The sequence below is a fragment of the Muscardinus avellanarius genome (assembly GCF_963383645.1).
Source record: "Muscardinus avellanarius genome assembly, chromosome: 4".
In the NCBI taxonomy this organism is placed as follows: domain Eukaryota; kingdom Metazoa; phylum Chordata; class Mammalia; order Rodentia; family Gliridae; genus Muscardinus; species Muscardinus avellanarius.
In genome coordinates this window covers 128323894-128339627 of record NC_137789.1, presented here as the reverse complement: position 1 = coordinate 128339627, position 15734 = coordinate 128323894, and the positions used below count along the sequence as shown (strand labels likewise).

Genomic DNA, 15734 nt, shown 5'->3' with positions numbered 1-15734 from the left:
GGTGGCAATATGGCGCCGCTGCTACGCCTTCAGCCGTGAGGCTGGCTTATTTCTTCTTGGTTTTGAATTCCACTCTGAGTCCTTGAAGCGTGTGCTGAGCTCAGCCACTGGGAGCTTTAGATGTTCCCTGCGCTGAAAAATCCCGCCTGGCTGTTCCGCAGCGGCTCACCTCGGCTAGCTGTAGCCGTCCGGTGAACTCGCCGCTGCCGCCGGCAGTATGGCGCTGCTGCCGCATCCTCGAGCGTGAGGCTGGTGTATCTCCTCTGTGGCTCTGAGCTCTGTTCTCAGTCCGCTTTCTCTCTGGAGCCTGGTGATTTTTTTGTTTCTCTGATGATGGTGTTTTCGGCTATGAAAGGCGCTGATTTTGTGGTACTGAAGATTGGTTGTTAGCGGGGCTCTTAAGCCCCGCTTTTCTTGGTCGCCATCTTCCCGGAAGTTCTAACCTTATTTTAAATTCACCTTTCCCCCAGTGTGTTTCTCAAAAAAGTGCTGAGGGAACACTCGACCAACAGTGTTAACCGGGTTTCTTTCCCTCTTGTCTTCTCAGAGCCTGTACTGAGCTCATGTACACAGTGGCATTCCAGAAAAGATCTAAGTGTCTTGTTATCATTTCTCAAGCTTTCTTATCACCAGTCCTGGTCACATGACCCTTTAGGAGCTGGGACTGTGGTCTACCACAGCCCCAGGATCCTGTGGTGTGTCATCATAGGCCACAACTACAGACTGCCCATGTTCCTGCCTCTCATAAGAACAGTCCTCCTCCTCTGCTTGGTGATGGGGCCATTTCAGCTCCCGCCTGCCTCCTCCATGGCTGTGAGACACTAGGTAGCTGATGTAGGAGCCTGGACCTCTCCAGCAGGGTGACCTTGACCTTTTATCTTTGTGCCCATGTTTGGGAGTATAAGAGGAGAAATTATAGAACACCTCAAGAAGGGAAATAGCAAAAATGTAACCAGAAACATTCCTTCTCATAGAAACAGATTCCCAGATCCCCTTCATGGGCCCATTAGGATTAGAATCCTATCTTCCAACGCAGGACCCACAAAGTCTGTCTTGTGCTTTTATCTTGCACAAAGTTGACTTTGAGCACAGTTTTCCAGATGTGCCCTGTTGTTTAGCCAGCATCCCTCACATACCCTGGGACTTCCTACACTCTACAAAGTGGGCGCACCCCTTCAGATTGCCATCAGAGACCTTTCTTCACATGCTGCTGGCTCAATGCACATAAAAAGATCTTGGTTTTGGTTTTTGTTTGGGGGGGGCACTGGGGCATTCTACCTCCAAGCTACACCCTAGCCCTTTTGTATTTCTTATATCAAAACAAGGGCTTCTCTAAGTTGCTGAGACCGGTCTTGAACCTGTGATCCTCATGACTCAGCCTCCCAACTACTGGGATTATAGGCATGCACCTGACCTTTGGGTTTGGGTTTTTGTTTTTTTTCTTATTCAAGAAAATTTCAAGTTATAATTTTTGCCTTCTAAGTTTTTACTTTATTTAGAAATTTTATTTTTCTCTCATTATTTTTTAAAAAGGAGTCCTGCCTAGATGTTCACATTGTCATTATTAAGGCAAGCAAAGGGATCAGTTAGGAATGTTGGGGTGGGGGGGAAACAAACAAACATGAAGAGCACTTGAAGCCAGTCTTTTCTTTCCTAAATCCCTTTCATATGTTGAGAAGGAAGAGAAGGAACATTTATTGAGTGTTAAGTATAAACAGGCACTGTGCTGGGTGTTTCATCTGCAGTTCGTGGCCTGCATTCCCCAACTCTGAATTAGCTACTATGATCAGATAAAGAAACAGTGTCTCAGAGAGACTAAGTGTCTTGTCCAGAGGCCCAGAACTAGTTAATCACAGAACTGGATTTGAACGCAGATCTACCTAGCTCCTGAGCCTTTCTTCTGCCTGGTGAGAGAGATGGATGCTGAAATGAGTGGGTGGGGCAGAGGCGAAGTAATGGAAGGTTATCAGCATATTATAACTAGTTTGAGGGTCACTTAAAGCAATACAGGCATGCCTTCTGGGGCAGAGAGAGAGAGAGAGCAGTGGAGACATCCAGAACATCCTGAATCAACATCAGTTAAGGCTGCTGGGTGCATTGCTCTGTTGCCTGTCAACATTCTGAGCACCAAAGCAGCATTCACCAAGAAAAAAAAAAAAAAAAGAAAAGAAAAAAAAAAAAAAGTATTGAGAAAACAACAAATCCCTGAACATCTTAGAGTGCTAATCACTTTGAATGTTAACAACCCATCTTACAAAAGACTGGGAAAATACCCAATGGGATGTAATTTCCTGAATAGTCGGTTTCTTGCTTGCAAATATTGAGTCTCTGTTCTATAATTTGTCTCCTTTATCTCCGCTTGAAGTCTTCCTTTGCTAATAGACTGATGTGTCTTAATCTTGTACATACTGAAATATCTGCTAAAATGCTGTGACCCTCTGTCGACAGGGAGCTTCCTCTGCAGAAGGGAGACATTGTTTACATTTATAAGCAGATCGATCAGAACTGGTATGAAGGTGAACACCATGGCCGGGTGGGAATCTTCCCCCGCACCTACATTGAGGTACCGCAGCCCTTTGTGTTTCTAAGGAAAAGCCCAGTCATGCCCCAAAGCACTGCTTGTTTACAGAGGTCTTGTGTTTTGTTTCCTCCCGTTTCTCTTCTTCCTTCTCTTTTCCCTTTCTCTTTGGCCTCTTCCTTTCTCAGCTTCTTCCTCCTGCTGAGAAGGCTCAGCCCAAAAAGTTGACGCCCGTGCAGGTTTTGGAATATGGAGAAGCTGTTGCCAAGTTTAACTTTAATGGTGATACACAAGTGGAAATGTCCTTCAGAAAGGTAAGCCACTCTGTCTCATGCTTTGGGGTCCTATTAGATGGTGCAGTTATCATGAGGAATGTGGTATTGCTGAGGCATAACAGTCAGTATCCATCAGAGATGTATGCCAGTCAAAAATTGCAGTAAGAACAATTGGAGAACTTTCTGAGGTGAGGTATTTTTAAAATAAATTCTAGGCCAGTCAGGGTTTAACCACACTGAGTCCACTAACTAAAGTCCTGTTTCTGGAGTGTAAGGCATCATTTATAAATTGTACTCAACTAACATTTAGCGATGAGAACCGTTTTGTTGATGAGACTTACAATTTTTATCACTGGGCCTACAGGGAAAACAGGCCCATTAATATTAGGAGAAAAATGAAGAACTTTGAAGTCAAAAGTCACAGATTAGCAGCTGTGCAGCTTGTGGGGAGTTAAATACTTTGTCTGAGTCCCTACTGCCTCATATAAAATAATGAAGATAAATGGCCCTGCCTAGGGGTGGCTGTAAGAGGCTTAAATGAAATGGCATATGTGAAACCACTGCATGACATGTGGCATCTAGTCCATGCTCAGTAAACAGGAGATGCCAGTATTATTACCATCATCACTGACTTCAAGGAACTCAGCACGCTTATTGCAAACATAATTATGCAGAGGTAATCTTCCCAGAAATTCAGACACTCTACATGTCAAGATTCTCTGACTTGCTAAAGTTATTAAAGTTTACTAATTTTCTTGGGGGTTGAAGGAAGTGAGCACAGGACTCAGAAAAAGATGAGCCACTTTAACTAAAAGAGAGACTCTAGAAGCAACCTAATTGCCCAACAGCAGAGGATCGGCAATTAAATCACTCTAAGTGTGTACAATAGGATACCCTCAGTGGTCCATTAAGGTGTACAACCCTGTTGAAGATGCAGAATTATTATGTTTCTTTAAAGAATGAAGTTTGTTCTATATTTTTAAGTATAAAAGAAGCAAGTTGAAAAAGAGAAATTCAGTAAATATTCAATTTTCATTTAAAAATATAGGCAAGTCAAATTTATATCCATACAGTTAAATCTAGAAAGCACACGTATCAAAATTAACAGTTATCCCCAAGTGATGGTATAATGGGTGATGATTGTTTTCTGCTTTATGTTCATTTGTGTGCTAATAGTGCATAAATAAACTTATAAAAGGGAAGAAAAAGAAAACTTCCCAAAGCCTTCACCTTTAAGACTAGTTATCTGTCCATTTTGCTTTAAATGAGTTAAAAATATTACCTTTGTCAGCCGGGCGTGGTGGTGCACGCTTGTAACCCCCGCGCTTGGGAGGTGGAGACAGGAGGATTGCGCAGGTTCAAAGCCAGCCGCACTGGCTTAAGAGACTCTGTTTCAAAAAAAAAAAAAAAAAAGTATAAAACTAGGTCTGGGAGTGTTGCCCGGAGGTAGAAGGGTTTCCAGGAACCCCGGTACCACAAAAGTAAATAAATAAATAAATAAATAAATAAATAAATAAATAAATAAATAAATTACATTTGTCTTCCAGCTTGGGGCCATGAATCTGATCTTCTCATTTTTACTGAAATACTTGAAGACTAAGCTTAATTTCCTAGCATTCAAGTAGCCCCTCTGCTCTTAGCATCCCCCTCCCAGTAGGGTTAACTCCATCCAGGTCCAGCAGGGAAGAGCTCTCCTAAGCAAAGCATGTGACCAATGATGCAGGTCACAGGCAGGAGCCTCAGATGGACCTTACCTTGCTGTGTCTCGTAGGGTGAGAGGATCACGCTGCTTCGACAAGTGGATGAGAACTGGTACGAAGGGAGGATTCCAGGGACATCCCGGCAAGGCATCTTCCCCATTACCTACGTGGACGTGATCAAACGGCCTCTGGTGAAGAACCCGGTGGATTACATCGAGCTGCCTTACTCCTCCTCCCCAAGCCGCAGTGCCACGGCGAGCCCACAGGTACCTGAGCTTCTCATCGCTGGTTTTATACAGAGCATGTGAGCTTTCATGCTCAGAGTGCTGTTGGTACACAGCCCCCCACCCCCGGGTTCTTCTCCAGCACTGTGATTGTGAACTTGCTGCAGCAAGGCAGGCTGGACCCTGGAGTCTGTTTTCATGCATATAAATGGCATTTCCCCAGAACTTGGTAGGGGAGATAGTATCTCAAAAGGAAGAGCATAAAGTAATTCTTTGAGGGTAAGGAGAGCCGGGAAAGGGACATGAGAGCCTTTATCATTGGTTCATCCCGAGTGAAGTCAGCAGTGTGGAGAATACCACCGGATCACAAGTCCCATGGCCTGGGGTAGTTCTCATCCCCATCTCATTGGTCAAGATTGGCTCCTAAAGACAAAGTTTGAGAGAAACAGAACATGTCTCATCATCAGACATACAGGCCTAATCCAAAATACTTTTGCAAGCATTCACTGGAACCAGGCTGGAAAACCAGTCTACATTAGCTAAAGGAAGGAAATTTATAGGCATAGTAAGATGTTCATTTCTCTGAACATTAATTATAAATACATCTGTCGAAAAATATAAGTGATTCCAGCCAGGCATGGTGGCGCACGCTTGTAATCCCAGCATTTGGGAGGCTGAGACCAGAGGATCGCGGTTCGCAGACAGCCTCAGCTACTTAGTGAGGCCCTCTGCAACTCAGTGAGACCTGGTTTCAAAATAAAGAATAAAAAATAGGGTAGGGGGTGTAGCTTGGAGGTCAAATGCCCCTGGGTTCCATCCCCCAACCTGCAAAAAAAAAAAAAAAAAGAAAGAAAAAGAAAAATATAAGTGATTCCAAATCCATGCCCATTTTTGCCAAGCCAAGAAAAAACTCAGAACTTTGAGGTGGGGAGGCATGTTGGGGTGACATTCTGTGAAGTGGGCTGACCACACCAGTGGAGGTGGTAGAGAGGAGGGCCAGAAGGCCCAGGGACCCAGGGGATGCTGACCCCATGTCTCTTGTTCTCTCAGCCTCTAATCAGTTCCTCCTCTCCCACCTGCTTGTCACTGACCTCAGTAGAAGGTTCTTGGCATAAAGCACCAGATAGGCTTCCTACACAGTGAGATCCATCTCCTGCCATCTCACCAGACGCAGTGTGAGCTTGGAGCAGGGGGTTCTGCTCCATAGGGATGTGGGGACCTCAGCTGGGTTTTTCACTCGACTGTAGCCAAAATGACCAAACTACCCTTGCTCTCCTCTGGAAGACTCTGCTGAGCCCTCTAGAGAGAATAAAAGCCCAAGGAAGGGCCATGACAGCAGTGGGCCACCTTTCCCCATAATTCTGGTTCAGGCCTTTGGTTGGGAGTGCTCTGGGGTGGGGTGCTTTCAGTGTGAGCCTTTGAAATCTGGTTCTGCAAAGCAGGCCAGCGCCATCCGTAAGCATCTGGTGGGACCTCTTTCATCTCCTTGCCTCTCCCCTCCGCCACCACCTCCAACTGCACACACTCATGCACACTGGCCGATTTCTCTGCAAACCTCACCAGATGATTTCCTGCTGGGACACCAGCGTGCCCCTCATGCTCTCCATCTCATTCCTCTCTATGCCCCTTGTGATTATTTTCCTCCTTTCTCCTTCATGCTGACGTTTGTACCTTTTGCTTCTTTTCTTTTGTTTTTCTTCTCTCTCCCTTTCTTTTTAAGTATCCTAGTCACAGCAAGCTCATCATGCCAGCCCCCACCTCCCTGCCCCACCCCCGCCGAGCCCTGTCCCCTGAGATGCACGCCATTACCTCCGAGTGGATCTCACTGACTGTCGGGGTCCCGGGCAGGCGCTCTCTGGCCCTGACCCCGCCCTTGCCTCCTCTCCCAGAGGCCTCCATCTATGACACAGACCACCTCGCCTTGTCGGTGAGGGCCCGTCCCTCCCTGCCCCTCAGCCTCCCCCATGCCAGTTGGTCAGATCTTTCTGCCCCACACTCAGGCATTTCCCCGCTGGCCCTGCCTGCTCCCCACAAAACCTACATGCTCGCCCCCAGCACCCAGGCCCCTCTTCATGTCAATGGAGATGGTGGTGTCCACCTGCCACCCTCAGGCATCCGCCAAGATAGCTACTCCCAGCAGCTGCTCGGGAGCTCCGATAGGGTCATCTCAGAGCTTAGCGGTGCCTTTAGCAGCCAGAGCAAGAGGCAGCCCTGGCGAGAAGAGAACGGACTCTATGAGAGGAGAGCAGAGAGCGAGGCAGGTGAGACATGCCCTGGTGGACCCAAGATCTCTAAGAAGAGCTGCTTGAAACCTTCAGATGTGGTCAGGTGCCTGAGTACTGAACAGAGACTCTCAGATCTCCATACCTCTGAGGAGAGCCGGCCCAGCAAACCTCTGGGTAGCCCTTTTCCAGGAAGGGAGGCTGGGCAGACAGAGCTGCATAGAGGTGGCGAGGCTGAGAGGAAAGCCGCTCAGATGGGTATGAGCCAGGTAGGCCTGCAGCATGACCGGGTGCCCTTGGCGTCTCGCTTGGCAGGGGGGCTGCACGTCTCACCCCTGGCCCATCCACCGAGGCCAAGAGGCTTGCCTTGGGGGGCAAGGAGATGGCCCAGGAGGGGATGGAGGGGACATGGATGAAGGTGTCAGGGCTGGGGACAGTTGGAGGGGAAGGTCAGGCTGTATCCCCGGCCTTTGAGGCGATTCAGAAGTATCCCCGCATTGGGCACTCGTGGTCTGGAACGAAAGCCCACAAGAAGGAAGGCCTTGCTCACGTCCCTCTCATTCTTTGGAGATTGTCCTCGGTTTGCTCTGACTAACAGCTGAGAACACCAGCCTTTGGTGTGGTGTGTTGTGGTTTGGCTTTTTGTGAGATGCACTTTGTTCCCATAACCCGTGGTGCACCGCTAGTGCTTAGTTGTGTCAGGTCTCTGTCCTGTCTTGTGTGTGTGGGAAAGCACAGGGCCTTGTTCGCTGTGAGCAAAGGCACTTGCTTGGGTTCTGGAAAGGGGCATGCAGGTCCCCTTGATAGGCTGGGAATCCCTGAGTGGGTATGCCAGGTTTTTGAGCTGACTTTCCCATCTTCTCTCTGAGTCAGCTACAAGGATCTCAGAGCTTGGACCAAGGTGGCCTTAGGGTGTTTTTGAGGGCTGAAAATTTGTAAGGGAAAATGAACTTAGCAACTGGACAGATTATGATTCTAATTTTGACTATGTTTTTACTACCCTGAAAATCAAAGACTTCACTAGAATATCCAGGTTTGCATACCAGTTCCATCTCTTACCATGTATTGATAGGATTTACTTACCTACTCTGAGACTCTTTCCTTGTCTATAAAATGAAGTAATACCTGCCTTATAGAGTGGTTGAAAAGCCTTCTTGAAATAGTATACATGCTAAGCACAAGGCCGGGCAGTGTTGTTAGTACTTTGTAAAAGGAAGCTATAGAGTTACCATCTTGGTAGCTAGAACTGTTTCTAGAACTGAGAATGTTCTAGAAACTCATTAGAACCAGGTGGATTCCTGAAGGTGTCCCTAAACCATTTATTTAGTTATCAATTATATGTGATGCCCACAGCAAACTGTGCTCAGCTCTCAGGCCTAAAACCCAGGTTGTCTTTTTTTAAGTTCAGTCTGTGAGCATTAATTCAAGGCCTGCTAATACCAGAGTCTGGGCAGGGTCCACAGGTCACTCATCCCTGTCCTTGAGGAGGCTGTGTTCAGGGAGACTGGCAGTCAAAGCAGTGTCACCAGGACAGTCACAGGAGCATAGAGACTTGAGATATACTTGGCCAGACCTCCAGCACCAACCTAATGCATGTGCCCACGGCCCGTGTGTCAGCAGTGGGGGTCACTGAGGGTAAATACAATGTAGGGTGTTTTATTAGAAACTGAGCTTAGCCCCTCGGTAGCAAGCCACTTACCCTCCCTGAGCCACAGTTTTCTCATGTGCAAAGTAGAAATGGAAAGTCTCTCTCCCTGGCAGGGTAATTGTAAGGATTCAGTGGGGCAGTGATTGTAGGTGTGGTGCTTAGCATATGGTAAAACTCTATAAAATGGGGGCTTCCAGCTTTGGGAAAGCAGTAGTGCCTTGAAAAGCTTCATCTGGCACCAAATAGGTACTCCTGAATGTGTGTCCTCTGAAGAAGAAAAGTTTTGTTGAGGAAGAACAGGCCATTGGGAAAAGCATTGAAGTAGCTGGTTGAAAAGAATTGCATGTGTCTGGCACAGGAGTGTTTCCCAGGTCAGCCTGGGGTGCCTGGCTCCCTCCCGATGGTCAGGTCAATGGTGAGTCACCATCGAGGCCCAGTGACAGGATCCAGTGTGTACAGGAAATACGTGAGTTTCAGGGTATGCGCGTCCTGCTTCCTAACGAGGCCCGGAGTGGAGATGCTGGCAACGCTGGAGAGCGTGTTGATTGGAAAGCCAGGCTTGTTGGAAACTGGGTTTCCTTTCCTGGCAGGCCTCTGGACCCCACATGTATTACTTTATGTCCACGCCCTTCCTCCACCTGTCCTGCATAGCCCTCTGGGTGGTGAGGCTGTGGACCCTCTCAGGGCTCGTGCATGCCCTCCTGCTGAAGCTCTGGAAATGGGTCCTTCACTAGGGGCTCCTGCCTCCTGGGCTCTCTTTGAATGACTGACAGGCAAAAGATGAAAAGGGCGTCTGTGACAGCTGTTCTTTAGTGACCCCTCAGGACAATGTGACCTCAGGCTATGTCACTTGTTTGGATAAACATGGTCCAGACCAGTTTGTGTATCAAGAAAGTCACCAGCCATTATTCTTCAGACTGAACCAAAGGTTTAGTTTTACTGTATGTGTTGGGGAGCTTAAACAAAGAATTTAAAATGTTATGATTGGGGCTTAGGATGTAGCTCAGTGGTAGAATGCTTGCCAGTTGTGCATAAGGTCCTGGGTTCAATCCTCAGTCACACACACAGTTTGGTTGTGTGTGCCTATAATCCCAGTTCTTGGGAGGCTGAGATAGGACAATTGTGGGTCCAAGGCCAGCTTCAGTACTTAGCAAGACCCTCAACAACATAGCAAGACCTTGTTAATAAATAAATAAATAAATAAATAAATAAATAGTGTTGGGCTTGTAACTTGGAAGTAGAATGCCCCTGGGTTCAATTCATGTATGAGAGAGAGAGAGAGAGAGAGAGAGAGAGAGAGAGAGAGAGAGAGAGAGAGAGAGAGAGAGGGAGAGGGAGGGAGGGAAAAGATGAAGGAGGAGGAAAGAGAGGAAAGAAAAAAAAATGTTATCATGTACTCATTTTTCAAGCATCCAGTATGTTCTAGTCACTGTGCTAAGTGCTGCAAGAGATCATGAAAGATAAACATCATCAGAGGCTTCCTGTTGCTCTCAGGAAAGTCCCTCCTATTTCCCAGCCTAAGGCACAGTGAGTGTATTCTGGCCATTTAGACAGGCCAGCTTCATCTTTCAAAGCTTCCCCAGCTGTTTGCCAGGATAGTTCCCACCTATCCGTCATATGTCCAGTTAGATGGTGCTTCTTCCTGGAAGCCTTTCCTGACAACCCGCCCCTGGCCCTGAATGACTGGACAGGGTGCCCTGACTTTGCCTCAGTCCCTGCATCTGACCTGTGTGAGCGCCTCTCAGCTCTGTTGTATTTGTACCTTCACTTGCCTGTGTCCCTGAAGAGTCCTAAAACATAAAGACACATATACTACAAGTTCAGAATTATCAACCAAGTTATTGGATTATTTGGGCAGAATTTTAGCCTACAGGGTTTAGAGCAATCAATCAGGAAGGCATGGAGGAAACTGCCATCATTAACATCTTTAAATGTGCTGAGTTCCCCAAATTAGAAGCCCTGCTTGTGACCCACATCCAGTTTTGGGTTTTAAGAGTTTCTGTAGTTTTTGAAAATGCCTTATAGGATTTCTGAGTTTCAAAGCATCCTTAAAGACTATCTGTCCTAGTAACATGTAACTTTTTCTGCATCACAGACTCTCTGAGGCTCTGAGACCAACTGAGGGCTCCCAGCCAGTATGTTGGGAAAGAGGGTGGTGACTCACATGGTTTTGCATAAAGCTTCTAGCGGCTCATAGCTGAGACCACCAATAAACTCCCTCTAATCTGTGGACCTCCAGGTTAACAGCTCCCAATGCATTCCATTTATGATGGGATGAGAAAACTGAAGCCTGAGAAGAGTGACAAAACTTTTTGATATAAGTTTGGTTCCTAAAGGGGAGGAAGCCACTGGACATGGTGGTGCATACCTGTAATCCCAGTACTTGGGAGACTGAGATAGGAAGACTGCAGGTTCAGACCAGCCTTAGAAACTTAGGAAGACTTTCAGCAACCTAGTAAGATCCTGTTTAAAAATAAAATAATAAAATGAAGCTGGGCGTGGTGGCTCACGCTTGTAATCCCAGCATTTGGGAGGCTGAGACAGAAGGATCAAGGTTTGAGGACAGCCTCAGCTACATAGTAAGGCCTTTGCAATTCAGTGAGACCCTATATCAAAATAAAGAATAAAAAATAGGTCTGGAGGTATAGGTTCCATTCTCAGAACAGCAAAATAAAATTAATTAATTAACTAATTAATTAAAAATAAAAGTAAAAAATGACTGAGGGTGTAGTTCAGAGATAGAATGCCTCTGTGTTTAATTCCCCAGTGCCACCAAACAAAAAGCAGATGGAAGGGAAAAAAACAATCAAACAATAATATCTAAAGGCACAAAATGTAAAATGAAAGTATTCAGCAAAGCTAGGTGTCCTCAACGTGTCTGGGAAACCCAAGATGAAACTATCCCGCTGCTTTAGAGGAAGGAGAGGAGGGTAGCCATCTGCCGAAGACAGAAAGAGAAAGAGACTCTTGAGAGACTTCAGAGGGAGCGTCCGTCACCTCGTGGAAACTAGGCCAGTTCCCAGAAGTTCAAGAACAAAGGGCCAGGCCTGCTTGGAGGATGGAGATCAGAGGAAGGGAAAACATGTGATGCAACTTGCAGGAACAAAAAGGAAATTAGAAATGTTAAGATGCTCAAAAGTGGGGAACATTTTCCTTTGACTAGTTCAAAAGGGAGATCTCTAAACAAACAGAGTGTTAGAAGCTTATGGGTTGGGGAGAGACACTGGCTGCCATTCTTACAAAACACCCAGGGGCTTTTCTCTCCACCATCAGGGGTGGGGAACCAAGTCCCAAAGTCCCCTAAAAACAGGAGAAATGGTGCCAGCCCTACAGTGCCAGACTAGTTAAGGTCACCTCTCCCTCAGCACATCTCTCCAAGTGTCCTGACATCTCCCTCCAGCAGAGATCAGGGTGTCGTGGAATGTGTAGGATGCAGAGTCCGAGAAATGGGCGTTTGAATCCCGGCTTTTCACGTTTCCAACTCAAACCTGTCAGTGTTCTCTCATTTGTAAAATGTGGTAAATATTGACCACCTTCTAGACTCATTATGTGAATTAAGTGGCATGTAATAGAGAGAAAAAAAACTATCACAGGGCATGTAGTTGAGACTCAGTCAATACCTGTTGTAGTTGAGACTCAGTCAATACCTGTTCTGTGATAATGACGAAGCAAAGAAAAGGAACAAAAGTTGTTTATTCCATCCTCCTTAGACCCCATCCCACATGAGAGAAGAAAATGGGGGAAAGAAAATAAAGTAGAAGATGGGAGGCTCGTTTTCCTTTGGACTAAAAAAATAAAGACTTTAGATAATTAAGCCAGATACAGTGGTGCCTGTAATCCCAGTACTTGGGAGGCTAAGAGAGGAGGGTCGCAAGTTCAATGACAGCTTCAGCATCTTAGAGAGACCCTAAGCAATTTAGCAAGACTTTGATTCAAAATAAAAAGTAAAAAAGGGTTCTCTCTCAGTACAAAAAAGATAGAAAATTTAGAATTTGGACCCCACAAATTAGTGCTTCTTCTAATTCTCTTCCACCTGACAACAAAGGCATGTTTTACAAGGGTTTTGGGTTCTTCATACTTTACACACCTCTGCTGTTGCTCCCCTGTTTTATGCGAGACTCAGAAGACTAGACTACAGTCTATGATGAGAATGCTGGGCATTGGCCGAGCATTTAAGTTTGGAGATGTAATCGGGTTCAAATTACAATCAAGTTAGTGTGTTATCTTTTGAGTGGTCTGCAAAGATTAAGTCTGGATGGTAAGTAGCTGAACTAATAGTGGTAACTAGTTTTATATTTAAGCTGAAATCTGTTTCTCAATCAACTTGAGAGGAGAAATCAGAGGAGGCATAGGCTAAGCTAGAGGTTTCCTGGAACTGAAACCTAGGAACCTGGACCATTCAGGTCTCCTTGCTTCTCTGGCAGAGTTTGCCCATAGTGTTATGGGAGCTGCAAATCTATCACTACCCCAACCTTCACCCCACACTTTCAGCTTTCCATCCGTGTCTGGAGCTGTGGCCAGAAGCCCTCCTCCTGCACCCCATCCGCAGTGGGACGGAAGCAGGTAGAGATACCTCTCAACCATGCAATAAGAGACCAAAAGCACATTTATGTAAAATTTCCAACCTTCTTTTTTTTTCTTCTCCTTTTCTTTAAACAAGAATTTGAACCTAGAGGCATTCTACCTCTGAGCTCCACCCTCAGCCCTAAGTTGTTGAAGATCTCACTAAGTTACTGAGGCTGGCATTGGGCTTATGATCCTCCTACCTTAGCCTCCCAACTATTGGGATTACAGGCAAACATTACCATGCCCAGCCCTCTTATTTATTTTAGATCTTGAAGTACAAAGATGTTAAGCAATTTGCTCAAAAGACAATCAGTTGGGATCAGAGCCTGGCCTGGCCTGGCCTAGATTTTTCTCACTATCCCACCGAGATTCCGAGTGATGTCACCAGAAAAGTGGGGTGGTGGGGTGTGAGAAGGCAGGTTGTGCGATGACTAGAGGGATGCCGTCTCTGAGAAACATTAAGAGAGCAGCAGAGACTCCTAATATTTCTAGAGGGGACCTGGGGCCATGAAGAGGGTGTCTGTCCTGTCCACATCTCCAGGCCTTCTCGCTGTTCTTTAGCCTATGTAAGATTTATTTTGGGCTTCAAGGCTTTGGCACACATCTAAAGCTAGGGTAGGATGTTTAGTAACTCCGCAGTAGCAACAGGTGGACCTGGAGGGGATTAACAGCTCCTGAGAGGCTAGGATCAGATGTCTAGCAGACTTCTGTGAACTGAAGAGAGAAAGACAGCAGGGCCACAGAGGAAGGACGCATGCAGGGTCATTCACTCGGGGAGCATGAAACCAGTGCCCTGGCCAGGAGGGGCAGCCAGTGTGCAGATACAGAAGAGAGCAGTGTCTGGATGAGTGACCTGCTTAGTATTAATGGGGGAAGGAAGGGGAATTGCATGCACGTCTTTGGACTGGTTGCTGTTTTTCCAAACACAAGAAAAACTGGAATGCATTTCCCGAGTCCAAAATATACTTAGCATGAGCTAATACTCCCTTTATGCTTAGCCCTGAGTGAGGTCCTGGGGAGAACCTCTGTCTACTCATAAGCTTAAAGAAGGGCGAACACTGAGGACCTGAGGAGAGTGTAGAGCAATGCTGTATAGTAGGAAGATAATTTGAGCTATATAAGTATTTTAAAATTTTCTAGTAGATACAGCAATACGGAACAGGTGCAATTAATTTTTAATAATGGATTTTATTTAACTCAAATATCAAAAAAATACTTACTGAGATATTTTACTCTATTCCATACTAAGTTTTTGAAATCCAGAGTGTGATTTTACACTTCTAGCATATTTCGCTTCTTATTTGCCACACCTCGAGTGTTCAACAGCAAGTTGTAGACAGTGGCTACCATATTGAACAGCACAGTCTTCAAGGAAGAACTGTTAAAGCTGTTAAGTGGTTAGCAAACAGGGAGAGGAAATTAAAAGGCATATACCTGGGGGTAGCGTGGAGGGTCTGAGGGTAAACAGCCTTTGAAGTGAAAGGCTGATCCTTAGGACGTGTGTTAATGGTTCCATCCCCACGCAGGGTCCACCCTATTCATGGCTTCTTCCCCCTAAAAAGGTTGTCATTTCAGCTCCATGAGCATTAAAGTTTTACCTTCTTCTCTCCCAAGTGGAAGGGTACAAAATCAGATGAGGATGTTTAGTAATTTCGCAGTAGCAACAGATGGATCTAGAGGGGATTAACAGTACAAAATCAGATGAGGTCATGAACCTATGTATGTTTATAAAATACCAAGTCTTTCTTACTGTATTTGATTCCCTAATCCTCTTCTGAACATCAGGTTATTTGCTAGATGATCAATTCCAGTTACAGCTTTGGGATTGATTGAAGGATACGCGGGGCCTTTGTAAGCTGTGGAGTTCATGCCAGGAGATTGTCTACATCCTTTCTTTGTACTGCTTTGGACCTGAGGTCATCAGGCCACCAGCTGGAGTTTGGAATTTTGTACGTGTGTGTGTGAGAGAGAACTTTTGTTCTCATGAGGTGTGACCCAGAGCAGTCTTGGCATTCTGTCGCCAGAGAATATCAGTGTAGGATAATTATAAAGTCCTTTACGACTTTGCTTCCCAAAGCCAGGCTGAGAACCAGAAGCATTGGCACCACCAGGCAGAAATGCAGGGCCTCACCACACACCCAGGCGCACCAAGTCAGAATCTGCATTTCAACAGGTGACACCTACCTGGGTTAGAACTTGAGACACTGCTCTGCAGTGTCCTGGCCATCAATAGTTAACTACAGCCTCAGCTCTAACTACAGCATAGCAGGAGGCTCTGTTCCTGTTAGGCAGCCCCTTCTGTGTTGGATGGTGCTCATTTTTGGAAAGTTGTCCCTTCTGTCAAGTCAAAATCAGTCACTGTCAGCCACTTAGCATGCCCAGAGTTACCTTCATTCTTCCAAAAGCCTACAAGGCAGGTACTTGGAAATGTCCATTTCTCTCCTTTGTGACATAGGAGCCTTGATCCAGAGGCTGGGTGGGTGGGCAGAGCCTCCCGGCCAAGGCCTGCAGCTCCTGAGACATGATAGAAGAAGCGTGACATGGCCTGTTGGTTCTGTCTCTTTCATCACTCCTGCCGGCG

The 15734-nt window shown here is 46.1% G+C and overlaps 1 protein-coding gene across 1 annotated transcript in view; it reads left to right on the top strand.

Annotated features, from left to right (window-relative positions):
* The window catches only part of SORBS1 (sorbin and SH3 domain containing 1), a gene marked incomplete at both ends in the record, with an annotated part of 128872 nt that overhangs the window by 104960 nt on the left and 8178 nt on the right, over positions 1–15734 (top strand). Inside the window, 4 exons of the mRNA XM_080694840.1 lie at positions 2449–2563; positions 2707–2832; positions 4565–4759; positions 6438–7208. Coding sequence (XP_080550966.1) covers positions 2449–2563; positions 2707–2832; positions 4565–4759; positions 6438–7208 — 1207 coding nt within the window. The remainder of the gene's footprint in view (positions 1–2448; positions 2564–2706; positions 2833–4564; positions 4760–6437; positions 7209–15734) is intronic.